General features: G+C 43.4%; 1 protein-coding gene across 1 annotated transcript in view; it reads right to left on the reverse strand.

Annotated features, from left to right (window-relative positions):
- The window catches only part of LOC126249287 (uncharacterized MFS-type transporter C09D4.1-like), a 96,658-nt gene that overhangs the window by 46,997 nt on the left and 31,536 nt on the right, over nt 1-18,125 (reverse strand). The window contains exons 4-5 of the mRNA XM_049950942.1: nt 10,854-11,056; nt 8,424-8,527 (exon numbers count right to left, since the gene is read on the reverse strand). Of these exons, the coding sequence (XP_049806899.1) occupies nt 8,424-8,527; nt 10,854-11,056 (307 nt within the window). The remainder of the gene's footprint in view (nt 1-8,423; nt 8,528-10,853; nt 11,057-18,125) is intronic.

The raw sequence follows: 18,125 nt of genomic DNA on the forward strand, positions 1-18,125 counted from the left end.
CACTTTCAACAGCTGACTGGCCTCCACAGGTACACTTCTGCGAATGGTTCATCAAATTGTAAATTTTCACAATCAACATGTGTGGGCTGACGAGAATCCGCACGCAATTGTGCAATCACGTCATCAACACAGATTTTCTGTGAACGTTTGGGCAGGCATTGTTGGTGATGTCTTGATGAACCCATGTTCTTCCACCTACGCTCAATGGAGCACGTTATCAAGATTTCGTACGGGATACTCTACCTGTGCTGCTAGAACATGTGCCTTTACAAGTACGACACAACATGTGGTTCATGCACGATGGAGCTCCTGCACATTTCAGTCGAAGTGTTCGTACGCTTCACAGCAACAGATTCGGTGACCGATGGATTGGTAGAGGCGGACCAATTCCATGGCCTCCACGCTCTCCTGACCTCAGCCCTCTTACTTTCATTTATGGGGGCATTTGAAAGCTCTTGTCTACGCAACCCCGGTACCAAATGCAGAGACTCTTCGTGCTCGTATTGTGGACGGCTGTGATACAATACGCCATTCTCCATGGCTGCATCAGCGCATCAGGGATTCCATGCGACGGAGGGTGGATGAATGTATCCTCGCTAACGGAGGACATTTTGAACATTTCCTGTAACAAAGTGTTTGAAGTCACGCTGTTACGTTCGGTTGTTGTGTGTTTCCATTCCATGATTAATGTGATTTGAAGAGAAGTAATAAAATGAGGTCTAACATGAAAAGTAAGCGTTTCCGGACACATGTCCACATAACGTATTTTCTTTCTTTGTGCGTGAGGAATGTTTCCTGAAAGTTTGGCCGTACCCTTTTGTAACACCCTGTATAAATGATCTAGTAGAAAGCGTCGGAAGCTCTTGAAGTATGTTCGCAGATATATATCTATAAGAAAGTATCAACGCCAGAAGACAGTATCGATATGCAGAATGACCCGTTGTTGTTGTTGTGGTCTTCAGTCCTGACACTGGTTTGATGCAGCTCTCCATGCTACTCTATCCTGTGCAAGCTTCTTCATCTCCCAGTACCTACTGCAACCTACATCCTTCTGAGTCTGCTTAGTGTATTGATCTCTTGGTCTCCCTCTACGATTTTTACCCTCCACGCTGCCCTCCAATGCTAAATTTGTGATCCCTTGATGCCTCAAAACATGTCCTACCAACCGATCCCTTCTTCTAGTCAAGTTATGCCACAAACTTCTCTTCTCCCCAATCCTATTCAATACCTCCTCATTAGTTACGTGATCTACCCACCTTATCTTGAGCATTCTTCTGTAACACCACATTTCGAAAGCTTCTATTCTCTTCTTGTCCAAACTGGTTATCGTCCATGTTTCACTTCCATACATGGCTACACTCCATACAAAAACTTTCAGAAACGACTTCCTGACACTTAAATCTATACTCGATGTTAACAAATTTCTCTTCTTCAGAAACGATTTCCTTGCCATTGCCAGTCTACATTTTATATCCTCTCTACTTCGACCATCATCAGTTATTTTACTCCCTAAATAGCAAAACTCCTTTACTACTTTAAGTGTCTCATTTCCTAATCTAATCCCCTCAGCATCACCCGATTTAATTTGGCTACATTCCATTATCCTCGTTTTGCTTTTGTTGATGTTCATCTTATATCCTCCTTTCAAGACACTGTCCATTCCGTTCAACTGCTCTTCCAAGTCCTTTGCTGTCTCTGACAGAATTACAATGTCATCGGCGAACCTCAAAGTTTTTACTTCTTCTCCATGAATTTTAATACCTACTCCGAATTTTTCTTTTGTTTCCTTTACTGCTTGCTCAATATACAGATTGAATAACATCGGGGAGAGGCTACAACCCTGTATCACTCCTTTCCCAACCACTGCTTCCCTTTCATACCCCTCGACTCTTATAACTGCCATCTGGTTTCTGTACAAATTGTAAATAGCCTTTCGCTCCCTGTATTTTACCCCTGCTACCTTCAGAATTTGAAAGAGAGTATTCCAGTTAACGTTGTCAAAAGCTTTCTCTAAGTCTACAAATGCGAGAAACGTAGGTTTGCCTTTTCTTAATCTTTCTTCTAAGATAAGTCGTAAGGTTAGTATTGCCTCACGTGTTCCAACTAGAGGTGATTAATGGTGCAGGTTCTGGTAGTTGACACTGAACGTTAATAAATGTGACATATTGCGCTTACGTACGAAAAGAAATCCACTACCGTACAACTACAATGTTGATGACGAATTACTAGAAACAAGATCTATCGTAGAGTACCTAGGAGTAACTATCCAGAGCGACCTTAAGTGAATGACCACATGAAACAAACAGTAGAAAGGCAGACGCCAGACTGAGATTCATAGGAAGAATCTTAAGAAAATTTAATTCATTCATGTAGGAAGTGACGTACAAGGTGCTTGTTCGAACAATTCTTGAGTATTGTTCATCAATCTGGAATTCTTATCAGACAGGACTCAAAATGGCTCTGAGCACTATGGGACTCAACATCTGTGGTCATAAGTCCCCTAGAACTTAGAACTACTTAAACCTAACTAACCTAACGACATCACACACATCCATGCCCAGGGCAGGATTCGAACCTGCAACCGTAGCGGTCGCGCGGTTCCGGACTGAGCGCCTAGAACCGCTAGACCACCGCGGCCGGCTCAGACAGGACTGATAGAGGCGATACAGGATATCCAGTGACGAGCGGCGTATTTCTTCGCGCGTTCGTTTAGTTAGCGCGAGAGCGTTACAGAGATGCTCAACAAACTTCAGTGGCAGGCGTTACAAGAGAGGGGTTGTGCATCACGGAGAGGTTTACTGTTGAACTTTCGAGTGAGCACTTTCCGGGAAGAGTCGGACAACATATTACTTCCTCCCATATACATCTCACGAAATGACCACGACGAGAACATTTGAGAAATTAGAGCTAATACAGAGGCTTACCCTCAATCATTCGTCCCACTCGCCATTCGCAAGTAGAACAGGGAAGGAGAGATCGGTTAGCGGTAACAGAAGTACCTTCGGCCACCGTTAGCTGGCTAGCAGAGTATGTTGTACATGTAGATGAGTTTGCAACAGCAGTGCTGATCCATAATCCCCAGGCTTGTTACTCTTTTTATTTCGTCATAGAAGCGTCGGTGACGAGTAACTCCTACGTTTCTCTTTTTAATATTTTAATTGTGCTTCTTTTAGCCAATCGCAACGCCTTAATAACATGTTAATGCAATTGAAGTTGTACCGAAATCCTCACACACAATGTATAGGGCAACAATTATTGAACTACATGAAAAAAGATGCAAATTAATTACAAACTACGGTGTGCACACACTTTATTCAACATGTAAAAGTCACTACAGATATTCGGATTGAGGTCATGACATGTTCGATATGCCTGCCGTCACTGGTGATGATGTAGCGCAGACGAATAACGAAATTCTCCATTATACGCTGAAGTGTCGGAATATCGATGCTGTCAATGACCTTTGAATGGGTATTTTCCGCTCAGCAATGGCTTTGGGGTTATTCTGTACACCTTGTCTTTAATATAGCCCACGAAAAGGAGCCGGATGTGTTCAGGTCCAGAGAATATGGTGGCCAATCGAAGCCCATGCTAGCGGCCTCTGGATATCCCAGAGCCAGAACGTGATCCCCAAAGTGCTCCTCTGGGACGTTAAACACTCTCCTGCTTCGGCAGGATCGAGCTCCGCCTTGCATGAACCACATCTTGTCCAAATCAGGATCACTTTGGATAATGTGAATGAAATCCTCTTCTAAAACTTTCCCGTACCGTTCGTTAGTCACCGTGCCATCAAGGAATATCGCACCGATTATTCCGTGACTGGACATTGCACACCACATAGTCACCCGATGAGGGTGAAGAGACTTCTCGATCCCGAAATGCATATTCTCAGTTCTCCAAATGCGCCAGTATTACTTATTGACGAACTCATCCAAATGAAAGTGGGCTTCGTCGCTAAACCAAACCATGAAGTCGCATACTAATTCCCATCATTCACCGCAGCCAGCCATACAGTTCGAACGTCCTAATGCAAACCATTCAGAAGTTATGACGATTTTATTTCATATAGTTCAGTAATTGCCACCCTGTACAAGCAACTGAGGACCCTACAGGTCAATAGCTTATGGAAAAGTTCATTGTCAGGATAAAATAAAAACAAACGTGAAATTTCTTCACTTATGTTCGCGAAAAAACTCATACATTCTCTTTTCACGAGCTACCAGCTGCTAGTAAAAGAATAATTTATTCCATTGAAAAAAATGTAGTAACTCTAAAATCGAGCTAGATAAGGGAGTTTCGCATATTAGCCAAATAGAAAAACGTTCCCTTCTTTGAATGCTTTTACTTGCGAAAAACTAGTTTCGATATCTGGAGCCGTGTATGAAATATGATGGACGTTACGAACAGCTCACTCTCTTTGTATTGTGGCGCACAAGGGCGGCAGTGGGAGCACTGTATACACTACTGGCCATTAAAATTGCTACACCACGAAGATGACATGCTACAGACACGAAATTTAATCGACAGGAAGAAGATGCTGTGATATGCAAATGATTAGCTTTTCAGAGCATTTACACAAGGTTGGCGCCGGTGGCGACACCTGCAACGTGCTGACATGAGGAAAGTTTCCAATCGATTTCTCATACACAAACAGCAGTTGACTGGCGTTGCCTGGTGAAACGTTGCTGTGATGCCTCGCGTAAGGAGGAGAAATGCGTACCATCACTTTTCCGATTTTGATAAAGGTCGGATTGTAGCCTATCGCGATTGCAGTTTATCGTATAGCGACATTGCTGGTCGCGTTGGTCGCACCTGGGTGCACGAATGGCAAAACGTCATTTTTTCGGATGAATCCAGGTTCTGTTTACAGCATCATGATGGTCGCATCCGTGTTTGGCGACATCGTGGTGAACGCACATTGGAAGCGTGTATTCGTCATCGCCATCCTGGCGTATCACCCGGCGTGGTGGTATAGGGTGCCATTGGTTACACCTCTCGGTCACCTCTTGTTCGCATTGACGGCACTTTGAACAGTGGACGTTACATTTCAGATGTGTTAGGACCCGTGGCTCTACCCTTCATTCGATCCCTGCGAAACCCTACATTTCAGCAGGGTGATGAACGACCGCTAGTTGCAAGTCCTGTACGGGCCTTTCTGGATACAGAAAATGTTCGACTGCTACCCTGGCCAGCACATTCTCCAGATCTCATACCAATTAAAAACTTCTGGTCAATGGTGGCTGAGCAACTGGCTCGTCACAATACGCCGGTCACTACTCTTGATGAACTGTGGTATCATGTTGAAGATGCATGGGCAGCTGTACTTGTACACGCCATCCAAGCTGTGTTTGACTCAATGCCCAGGCGTATCAATGCCGTTATTACGGCCAGAGGTGGTTGTTCTGGGTACTGATTTCTCAGGATCTATGCACCCAAATTGCGTGAAAATGTGATCACATGTCAGTTCTAGTACAACATATTTGTCCAATGAATACCCGTTTATCATCTGCATTTCTTCTTGGTGTAGCAATTTTAATGGCCAGTAGTGTACTACCCATTTTCTCTAGATTGGAAATATAAGACCCCTGTCAAGTCTTTTTTTTAATTATATTCAGTATGTAACCTCCTTGTCGTACACACCAGTATATAAGTTAACGCGTACCAGAAGGACTACCCATCTGGCTGACACTGCGTGCTGCAGCATGTAACGGAACATATTAAAGGCTTTACTTTCCCGAAGTATGCGATACCCTCCAAATTCAACCAGTTTAATGAGTATTTATGATTATAGAAAAGTTATTGTGTATGTTAACAATGATTGCACAACATGTCTCCATAAACCGTCAACCCATTAAATTATACTGAATAACTGACCCACACAAAAGTTTATATCACTTGATCACTGATACAGCAAATGTCATCATGAAAAACACTAAGTTTATCTTAGATAATTAATATGAAGTACGAAAAATAGTGGCCAACTTAGGTATTTTGGATCTCCTTAAATAAAAATCACCCAGTGAAACCTATTTGTTCACTAGGAGCGTTTTCACTCAGTATTCACGTAATCAATCCTATTTTAGACGAAAACCAATGTAATTCTTAACAATTCATGTTACTTACTTATTTATGCAAATTAGAGAAGTCAATTGACAAACTTCTAAAAAACGGCCTTTTTGTAACAAAGAATTATTCTGTCAAGTCAACAAATATGTCTGTCATTTTAATAACATGTTAAATTATGTCACTCGATGCAAATTAATAACTTTTCTGCACAAATTATGATAACAGATGTACATGTGACTTATAAACTATATCTCTTTTTAGTAGTTCTTTGACAATGTTATAAATACAAGCAGCGAGAAGGGTCAGAAAGGCAGTCGGAGGCAGTCGGGGGCAGTCGGAATGTCACTTTGGTAAAGTGTGTTTCTGTGTTATTGTTTGAGATGGATAAACAATGCAAAGAACTTGTAAAGGAAGTACTACTTTGTGTTGTGTTATGGTCTTTGGTGGACAGTGGAATTAATATGGCCACCAAAGTAATAAATGTTTGATGTTTACATATGTGTTGGTTTCGCTCGTCCTTTATCATCAAAAGCACATGAAAAACACGGGACCTCATGTGTTTACCCTAGACAACCAGATTTAGAGCCAGCATCAGCATCGAGACACAGCAGCGATCCAGCAAGCAGCAGCGATTACTACAATACAATACATTGTAATGGCGCCAACCTAACATCAAGTGCTAACAAGCTCCGTAAATTGGAGTGAAATAGTGCGATTATAGCAATTAGCAATATCTACGACCAGGCGGACCATTTACAAGCATTAGATAGCATATGGATAATCTTCACCAGCCGACTCACTCTGGCATACAGCAAGCCGTCAATCTGCTTCCTTTTTATGTGTACCGTACGCTATATATACGTATTAACATATGGATACTACACAGAAAAAGGAAATTCTGAGAGCTACGCAACATTATTTGGTTTATAAAAAATTACTCACGACAGCAGGATTATCACGAGATTTACTAAAACGATACAACCACACACACATACACACACACACACACGCACACACACACACACACACACATACACACTTACATTCAGGTGACAAAAGTCATGGGATACCTCCCAACAGCGTGTTGGACCGCCTTTTTCCCGGTACAGTGCCGCAACAAGATGTGCCATGGGGCATGGACTCAACAAGTAGTTGCAAACCCCTACAGGAATATTGAGCCATGCTGCCTCTACAGTCGTCCATAAATGCGAAAGTGTTGACGGTGCAGGATTTCGTGCACGAACTGACCTCTCGATTATCTCCCGTAAATGTTCGATGGGATTCATGTCTGACGATCTGTGTGGCCAAATCATTCTCTTCAATTGTCCAGAATGTTCTTCAAACCAATCAAGATATTGTGGTCCGGTGGCATGGCGCATTGTCGTCCGTAAAACTCCCGTCGGTCTTGGGAAATGTGAAGTCGATAAATGGCTGCAAATGATTTTCAGGTAGTCGAACATAGCCACTTGCAGCAGATGATGTCTTCAGTTGGGCCAGAGGACCTAGTTCATTTCATGTAACCACAGCCCACAATATTCTTGAGCCACCACTGGTTTGTACGGTGCCTTGTTGACAATTTGGGTCCATGGCTTTGTGGGGTCCGCGTCACACTAGAACGGTACCATCAGCTTTTACCAACTGAAATCGGGGCTCATCTCACCAGGCCACTGTTTTCCAGTCATATAGGGTCCAACGGATATGGTCACGAGCACAGGACAGGCACTGCAGGCGATGTCGTGCTGTTACCAAAGGAAGTCGCCTCCGTCATCTGCTGCCATAGCCCATTAACGCCAAATTATGCCATATTTTCCCAACGGGTACGTTGATAGTACGTCCCACACTAATTTCAGGGGTTATTTCGCGCAGTGTTGCTTGTCTGTTAGCACTGACAACTCTACACAAACACCGCTGCTCTCGGTTGTTAAGTGAAAATTGTCGGCCACTGTGTTGTCCGTGGTGAGAGCTAATGCCTGAAATTTGTATTTCTCGGTGCTCTCTTGACACGGTGGATGCTGGAATACTGAATTCCCAAACGATTTTCGAAAGGGAATATCCCATGCTCTAGCTCCAACTACCATTCCGTGTTAATTCCTGTCGTGCGGCCATAATGAAGTCGGAAACCTTTTCATATGTAACACCGGAGTGCAAATGACAGCCCCGCCAATGCACTATCCTTTTATACCTTGTGTAGGCGATACTACCGCACCTGTATACCTGCATATCGCTATCCGATGACCTTTGTCACCTCACTGTAATACAAACACGTTCTGTACATGCACACATGGACACAAAAGTACTGAAAATGAGGTTAAGAAACGCTTCTGAATTAAGTAATGGCTGTTGCTGATGTGAGCCACCTGAATCTGCGTGTTCTGTCCAAGATGAATCCACAGATGACGGCTCCCACTGTTCCTCCGATGATGAGCACAAGCCCCACTGTGCCAGCAAACTCTTCACCATTCTGAAACGAAATGGGATGAACAACATAAAAAGTATCCACATACATGTGCTGAGTGCGAGAATTTCTGTTGAACCGAAAGTTCACACTAACTTCAAGCCCTGTTACTCACTCATTTTACAGTGTGGAAGATTATGTTAGTGCCGAGAGCTGCGAGGAATTTTGGCGTAGAAGTTACAACTAAATAGGACTTGAAATCTGAAAGATTCTTGGAGAAGAGGAACCAGTAATGCAGGAACATTGTCCATGAGGCGGAAGAAGTTTTAAACAGCCATTGTTGAAGCAACGGGTCTATCTTTAATTCCATGCCCATCTTTGAGCTTTATTTACCGTAGTGTCCTAATACGTCATTATTAATTCCCTCACTTGGAATAACTTTGTAGTTACCCAGAAGAAATTAGTCAAATAGAAAATGAATGCACAGTGCTGGAGACGATAGGGAGAAGATTCAATACTTATTTGTGAATTTCAAAAGGCTGTGCATGAAATTCGAAGTGACAAATGCCCAGACAGTGATGAAATAATAGCGAACCTCTCAAGGCGTAAGCGTATCACTCACCGTAGCTAAGGGCAGTGTACCTTATTTTCCATCGTTAGTCTCTTTGAACTGCAGCACGGCTTGTGCGGCCGATAGGAGTCCGTCGAGTCTTGGGCCGGAGTATGGACTCTAAGCATGTAGTCGGGGTAAAGATATTACAATGGATGTAAATCAGTTAGTAACAGGAGAGAGACGAAAAGATATAGCGAGTGATTTACGCAGACTGTATCTTACGTAAATTATTTCATACAACTGGAAGAATTTACTGGTGGTAATTGACTTCCGTGCGTGAAAGTTTTAACCGTGATTTCAACAGTATGGATGAAGGAGCTAGGAACCATAGTGAATGGTATTTGATAATAAGCTCCAAAAGCGTTATGTAACTTGAACTGTTACTATCCAATGCTTTCCCAGACAGTAAGAGTATACATACCCATACCAATACGTTATCCGTTGACGAATTCGTTAGGACACACGGTCATTGTTAGAAGCGAATACGACCAACGGATGTGAGCTCTGCTACTAATTAAACAGTCTGATTGCCGAAAATTAATTAACTTGAGATAAAAATTGACCAGTAAGTCAAATAGTGGTACAAGAACTATATAAGCTCTCCAGTTAAATTTATGAAACTAGGGAAGTTCTAATAGATTTTCAAAAGAATGTGGTGATTATGCTTCCAAAGACAGCAAAAGTGGACAGATGTGAAAATTACCTCACAATCAACTTAGGATCACATTGTTAAAGCGAAGGAGTTTTCTTTAATTCCCTGACTATCTCTTGCCCTTATGTACGATATTTTTCTAATATGGCAGTATTACACCCCAACATTGAATAAATACTCACAACAGTAATTTATCATAGAACTGAACGAAAAACTGAGAGCAGATTAGGAGAGGGCCATTTTGGTTTTAGGAGACCTAATATTAACACCAAATTTAATACTGCAGTTACGAAACAAAAAGGGTTCTAACTGAAGATAATAAACATCTGGAACCACTGATATACGTTACCCCCACGCACACCATCTTCTGTTCTGACTCTGACATGGACTTGTTGTTCCTTTGATTATGTAAATGCCGGCCGGTGTGGCCGTGCGGTTCTAAGCGCTTCAGTTTGGAACCGCGTGACCGCTACGGTCGCAGGTTCGAATCCTGCCTCGGGCATGGATGTGTGGGATGTCCTAGGTTAGTTAGGTTTAAGTAGTTCTAAGTTCTAGGGGACTGATGACCTCAGTAGTTAAGTCCCATAGTGCTCAGAGCCATTTGAACCATTTGATTATGTAAATAACGAAGCCTAGTCCCCATTTTATTTAGAATTTTTGACCTCTATTCCAGTGAAATCTCATTTTCATCTTAGCAATATACAGGATATTGTTTGTTATACACGGCTTATAGGATGGTTTTTGTATTCGAGAATGATGCGATTCAATAATTTGTTTCGCAAAGCAGTTTTCTACCTTGAGCAGTGCCCGACATAAACAGATTTTAAAGTGTTTCATTCTAAGGAAGGCCTAATGCAAGTGGTCTGAGTGCCGTGGTTGGATGTTCTAGAAAGATGCTGTGGTTGGGAAGTGCGGGTCAATGACCTATAGTGTGATATGGTGCATCGTATGATAATTTCGAATTACGTACTTATAAGACTTCCTTTGTAATCAATATAGAGTTACTAGATATTTTGGGAAAGGTAGAGACGTGGTTCTGATAAGGTTAGAAGGCCAGAGGTTTTAGAAAGATGTTATTGAACTCTTTCCCCGATTCCCACTAAGAAAAACGCAGGAAAGTTACTGACCTCGTAATAAGTCAGAATGACAGGGTTAAGGAGCGTGGCGAAGGCGCTGAGCACAGCGTAGCTTAAACTGAAGGCCGAAAGCAGGACGAGGAAGTTGCACATGTGCAGCAGGCGACGCACGACGGACAGCATCCTGTCCGGCGCCGCGTTGGCTCGGTCAAGCGCCGCGCTGCTCGGCGGAGTTGGTGGCCTGCTCCTGAAAACTGAAAATCAGTGAAACACTACATGCTCTCTGTTCGTTATATCTAATATCGCTCTCCTCCTAATCTTTATGGGGTCGACACGGAACTTTTTTTCATGGATCTGTTCTTTAATGGCTCACATTAAATGGCGAATTTTCTTCAGTTACATCTCTCTGTTACATCTTCAGTTACGTCCTCTGATACGAGGTCGTTCTCAGTATTGCCGACGTTCCTTTCCTTCACTTTTCTCTTCCTTCCCTCTGCTTTTCAGTTTCGACAGCTTTTACACAACGATGTGATAAATAGCATAATGGTAAACATTTATCTCGTAATATGCTCAGAGGAAGAAAGGTAAGTCAGAGGATAAGAGTCCATTGACATCGAGCCAACCATAGACCGAAGAATAGCCCAACGACCGTGAGGTTTCTAAAGGTGACAAGTCTGCAATCTTCTGAATAGATTTAAGGCTATGGTTCAAATGGCTCTGAGCACTATGGGACTTAACATCTATAGTCATCAGTCCCCTAGAACTTAGAACTACTTAAACCTAACTAACCTAAGGACAGCACACAACACCCAGCCATCACGAGGCAGAGAAAATCCCTGACCCCGCCGGGAATCGAACCCGGGAACCCGCGCGTGGGAAGCGAGAACGCTACCGCACGACCACGAGATGCGGGCTAGATTTAAAGAAAGCGCAGCACTCCGCGGGAAATAGGATCAAATCCCTATCTGGCCATCCTAAATTCCACTATTTCTCCTTCAGATGAATGTCGAGATTATTCCTACAGAAAGTTAGACCATCTGATTTCTCTGTTCTTGTGCAGCTTGACTAGATTCTCCCACTGACGACGCTGAAGAGACTGTACATATATATCTGCATCAATATCCATACTCTGAAATCCACTGTGCAGTGCATGGGAGAGGATATGTTCCATTTTACCAGTTATCAGGGCTTCTTTTCGTTCCATTCACCAATGGAGCACGGGAAGAATGACTGTTTAAATGTCCCTTTACGCGCTCTAGTTACTCTAATCTTGTCCTCGCCATCCCTATGGGAGCGATATGTAGGGGATTTGTAGTATATTTCTAGAGTCTTCATTTAAAGCCAGTTCTTGAAACCTTGTAAGTAGGCTTTCTCCAAGATTCTGCCATTTCAGTTTCTTCAACATCTCTGTGACTCTCTCGCGGATCAAACAAATCTGTGACCAATCGTGGTGACCTTCTCTGTATACGTTAAATCTCACCTGTTAGTCCTATTTTGTGCGGGTCCCACACACTAGAGCAGTATTCCAGGACAGATTGTGCGAGTGATCCGTAAGCAATCTGCTTTGTAAACGCATTGTAGTTCTACCAGTTAACCGGAGTCTGCTACCTGCTTTACCCGCAGTTGAACCTGTGTGATCGTTCCATATCATGTCCCTACAGAGTACTATATCAAGGTATTTGCATGAGTTGACGGACTGCAGCTGTGACTCACTGAAATTATAGTAATAGAATATTACGTTTCTTCGTTTTGTGAAGTGCACAATTCTACATTTCTGAACATTTATAAAGCATGTTGCCAATCTTTCCACCACTTCGAAATGTTTTCAAGATCTGACAGAATATTTGTGCTGCTTCTTTCGTACTGTACTTCGTTATAGATAACTGTACCATCTGCAAAAAGTCAGATGTTACTATTAATACTGTCTGCAAGTTCATTAAAGTACAACATGAATAGCAAGGGACGCAACACACTTCCTGGGGCACACCCGCGAAGTTACTTCTACATCTGTCGATGACTCTTCATCCATGACCACTACTTGCGTCTTTCCTACCAAAAATTCCTCAATCTGGTCTTGATACCCCATACGATTTTTTTTTTTTTTTTTTTTTTTGGTAAGGCCTTATAGGACCAAACTACTGAGGGCATCGGTCCCTAAAGCTTATGCACTAGTTAATCTAACTTAAAGTAACTTACGCTAAGGACGACACACGCACATCCATGCCCGAGAGGGGATTCGATCCTCTGACGGGGGGAAGCCGCGTGGACCTTGACAAAACGCCTTAGACCGCGCGGCTACCGCAAGCGCCGATCGTTCTTTTGATTGTATTCATGTTGGGTTTCCAGCCGGAACATATTGTCATCTGGACACATCATTTCGGCGATCCACCTGGCCCCTATGTTCAGGTGAATAGACCCTCGCACTAACTCGCCGGAATTGAAATCAAACACGCCGCAGCGGCTCCTTCATACACCGACCGTGGGTCCACCGCGCGTGCGCGAACGTAACTGCCCTCTAACACAAGGCACAACACCGGTACCTTGGACCCCACGGAGTTGGTACGATGGATGACATTAGTAAAAGGAGGTTACGCCATTTCAGATGCAGATAGTTTGACACAAGAACTAGATCATCTAAAAGCAGTGTTCAAGCAGAATGGTTATGGTGTGCAATCAGATCCGTCGTGCCCTTCGCGGGAACTAACGGAAGATACCAGGAAATCGGTGGCATTCCTAGCTTTTGCGGGGGGTATATCTTCAAAAATAGGAAGAATTTTAAAGAAATTTGATATTAAAAGTGTATTCCGTCTGCCAGCTAAGACCAGAGCTCTGCTGGGCTCAGTGAAGAATGATTTGTGATTGAGAAAAAGCGTGGTCTACAAGATTCCCTGCCATTGCGGAAAATCCTATATTGGGCAAACGATTCGTACGATTCAGGATCGTTGCCTGGAGCATCATCGCCACACGTGTTTATTTCAGCCAGAAAAAACTGCAGTGGCGGAACATTGTCTTATTGAAGGACATAAAATGTTGTACGATTAGACACAAGTGGTTGCCCCTGGGTCGCTGTATTGGGACTATGTAGTGAATGAAGCCATTGAAATCCGGCTATAAGACAATATTATAAAGAGAAATATGGTGTATCCTTTAAGTAAGAGCTGGAGCCCTGTTCTGTTTGACATTAAGAAACAACGGTCCTTGTTTCGGTCATCAAAAGCTGTCAATAGTCTTTGATATCGATTTATCGTTTCCAAGAGCTTTCACCACCGGTGCGCTGTTGTGCCTTACGCTAGAGGGCAGTTATGTTCGCTCATGCGCGGTGTATAAAGGAGCCACCGCGGCGTGTTTCAGTTCGACTCGCACACGTTACGTGAACATTCGCGCGCCGGAGATCATCGCCATCCGTTTCTCGTGTGTGCCGTCGTGTTTTGTGTTCAGTGTTCACCGTCACGCTCCATCGTTCACGTGTACCATCGAAATCATCAGTGCTTGTGCGTCGTGTCAACAGTTTGTAGTGTGGATTGTCATCGAGTGTGAACGGCTTCATGTTTTGTATGTTACTGTGTCTACTGTTTTTTACCCGCCGATTGTTCGACCTCATGTGTCTTCTATGTTTTATCATTGTTCACTCTTGGGCTGAAGAGCGGCGTAATGTGCTGCTGCCAGCCTACCTGTTGTTATACGGGTATTCAAATCACAATAAAGAAAATAAAGTGTTTGAGTTCAGTTCCGGCGAGTTAGTGTGACGGCCTACTCACCTGAAGATGGTGGCCAGGTGGACCGTCGAAACATTGTGTCCAGATGACAATATGTTCCGGCTGGAGACCAGACATGAATGCAACCAATTATTATGCCGGGAAAGTTTACGGAGCCACGATCGTTCTTTTGTTAATAAGCTCAGGTGTGGTACAGAGTCAACTGCTTTTCGGAAATAAAGAAACACTGCATCTATCTGACTGCCGTGATCCAAGGTTTTCAGTCTGTCATCTAAAAAAAGTGAGATTTGGGTTTACGTGATCCATGTTTGCGAAATCTATGCCAGTTGGCATGGAGGATGTCATTATGTTCGAGATATCTTAGTCTATGTTCTAAGTCTGCAACAAATGGATGACGATGGTACTGGACAGTAGCTTTGTGGATCACTTCTGACACCCTTCTTGTAGTTGAATGTGACCTGTGGTTTCTTCCAACTACTAGGCACTGTTTCCTTTTCGTGAGATTTACGATAGATTATGGTTAACAGAGGGGCTAACTTAGCCGCAAATTCGGTATAGTAACTGACACGGATTCCATTGGGCCCTGGGGCCTTGTTCAAATTTAACGATTTCAGCTGATTATCAGCGCCACTGACACTAATATCTATTTCGCTCATCTTACCAGTGGTAGGAGATGAAATTAGGGCAAACTGCCTGGGTTTTCGTTTATACAGGACTATTTGTCAGTGGAGTTATGTTTTTTTGCTTTTGTCTCGCTATTTTCAATTTAGTTCCTGTCTCGTCCTTGAGTGAGTGGAGTTTTATAGCACTAGCAGCCTTTACGTACTACCAGAATTTCTTTGAGTTTTGTGTCAGAGCTTCCGACAATATTGTGCTGCAGCAGTCGTTGAAGGCTTCACGCATTGTTATCTCTACAGCCAAGCGCTTTTCATCTGTAGCACTACACCTGGTTTTATTCCCACTTATTCCAACGCTAAAAATGTGCCAATTTCTTGCTATATCCTGATCTCTTGCTATATCCTGTCACTTGTCGATCAGTCTGCTGTGGGTAGTCGAAGACCGCAAAAGAAAAGTTGACGTTTTAAAATTCGCATTTAAGAAATCATTCAGCCAGGAGGATCGTACCGACATACCATCGTTTGACGGTTGCAGCAACTACCGCATCGACAAGATAGTAATAAGCATCCCTGGCGTAGAGCAGCTACTGAGAAAGTTGAAAATATATAAGTCAACAAGACCGGACGGAATCCTAATTTGGTTTTACAGTGAGTTCTCTACATCACTGGCCCCTTAAGTACCTTGCATTTATCGCGAATTTCTCGCCCTTCGCAAAGTCCCATGTGGCTAGAAAAAGGAGCAGGTGACTCCTTTATATAAGAAGGGTAAAAGAATGAACTCTCAAAATTGTAGACCAGTATCATTAACATCGGTTTGCTGCTGAATTCTTGAGCATATTCTAAGTTATAATATAATAATTTTCTGGAGACAGAAAAACTTCTGTCTACAAATCAGCGCGGATTTAGAGACCATCGCTCGTGCCAAACTCAGTTTGCTCTGTGTACCATCGATGAAGGGCAACATACGGATTCCATTTTCCTAGCGAATGTACGAGCATACGGAGTGGGTTCCCAAATATGTGAGTGGCTCGAAGACTTCTTAAGTAACGGAACCCAGTATGTTGTCCTCGACGGCGAGTGTTCATCAGAGACAAGGATATCGTCAGGACTGTCCCAGGAAGTGTAATGGGACCGCTGTTATTTTCTATACACATACACAGAAGAGCCAAGGAAACTGGTACACCTGCCTAATATCGTGTAGGGCCCGCGAGCACGCAGAAGTGCCGCAACACGACGTGGCATGGACTCGACTAATGCCTGAAATAGTGCTGGATGGAACTGACACCACGAATCCTGCAGGGCCGTCCGTAAATCCGTAAGAGTACGAGTGGGTGGAGACCTCTTCTGAAGAGGACGTTATAAGGCATCCCAGATATACTCAATAATATTTATGTCTTGGGAGACTAGTGGCCAACGGAAGTGTTTAAGCTCATAAGAGTGTTCCTAGAGCCACTCTGTCAATTCTGGACGTGTAGGGTGTCGCACTGTCCTGCTGGAATTGTCCAAGTCCGTCGGAATGCACAATGGTCATGAATGGATGTAGGTGATCAGACAGGATGCTTACGTACCTGTCATCTAGCGGAGTCGTATCTGGAGGTATCAGGGGTCCCACATCACTCTAATTACACATGCCCCACACCATTAAAGAGCTTCCAAAAGCTTAAACAGTCCCCTGCTGACATGCAGGGACCATGGGGTCTTGAGGTTGTCTTCATAACCGTACACGTCCATCCTCTCGATACAATCTGAAACGAGACTCGTCCGACCAGGCAACATGTTTCCCGTCAACAGTCCAATGCCGGTGTTGACGGACCCAGGATAGGCGTAAAGCCTTGTGTTGTGCAATCATCAAGGGTACACAAATGGGCCTTCGGCTCCGAAAGTCCACATCGATGATGTTTCGTTGAATGGCTCGCTCGCTGACACTTGTCATGCCCAGCATTGACATCTGCAGCAATTTACGGAAGGGTTGCACTTCTGCCACGTTGAACGATTCTCTCCAGTCGTCGTTGGTCCCGTTCTCGCAGGCCCTTTTTCCGACCACAGAGATGTCGGACATTTGATGTTTTAGCGGATTCCCGATATTCACGGTACACTCGTGAAATGGTCGTCTTCATCACTACCTCCGAGACGTTGTGTCCCATCGCTCGTCCGGCGACTATAACACCATTTTCAAACTTGCTTAAATCTTGATGACCTGTGACTAGTCTAACAACTTGATGACCTGTGACTAGTCTAACAACTGCGTCAGATACTTGTTGTCTTACATAGGTATTGCCGACGAAGCGCCGTATTGCGCCTGTTTACATATCTCTGTATTTGAATAAGCAAGCCTGTACCAGTTTCTTTGGCGCTTCAGTGTTTATGATCCAGTGGCCGGGGTGGGTAGCTATCTGCTGTTGTTTGCTGATGATATTGTGGTGTACGAGAATGTGTCGAATTTGAGTAACTGTAGAAGGATGCAGGATAACTCCAAGAATTTCTATTTAGTCTGATGAATATCTGCTTGCCCTCAATGTAGAGAAATGTAAGTCAACGCTAATGAGCAGGGAAAATAATCCTGTAATATTCGAATACAGCATTTTTGGTGTGCTGCTTGACACGTTACATCGATCAAATATCTAGGCGTACCGTTGCAGAACGATGCGAAAAGGAACGGGCACTTAAGTATCGTAGTAGGTAAGGCGAACGGTCGAGTTCGATTTATTTTAAGAAAGTGTAGCTCATCTATAAAGGAGACCACATTTTGAATATTAATGCTTCCCATTCTTCAGTACAACTCGAGCGTTTGAGACACCAGGATGGATTAAAGTAAGTCATCGAACAGTTCAGAGGGGTGGTGCCAGATTTGTTACCGGTAAGTTCGATCAACACGCTATAACTTCAATGGTACTATATGCTAATTTTTTCAGCTTCACGATTTCAGCATTCTTATTTTCTTTATTCATAATTTGAACACCGCTTTAGTCCTTAGTCGAACCAGTGTCATA

This window comes from Schistocerca nitens, chromosome 3 (genome assembly GCF_023898315.1).
Source record: "Schistocerca nitens isolate TAMUIC-IGC-003100 chromosome 3, iqSchNite1.1, whole genome shotgun sequence".
Lineage (NCBI taxonomy): Eukaryota > Metazoa > Arthropoda > Insecta > Orthoptera > Acrididae > Schistocerca > Schistocerca nitens.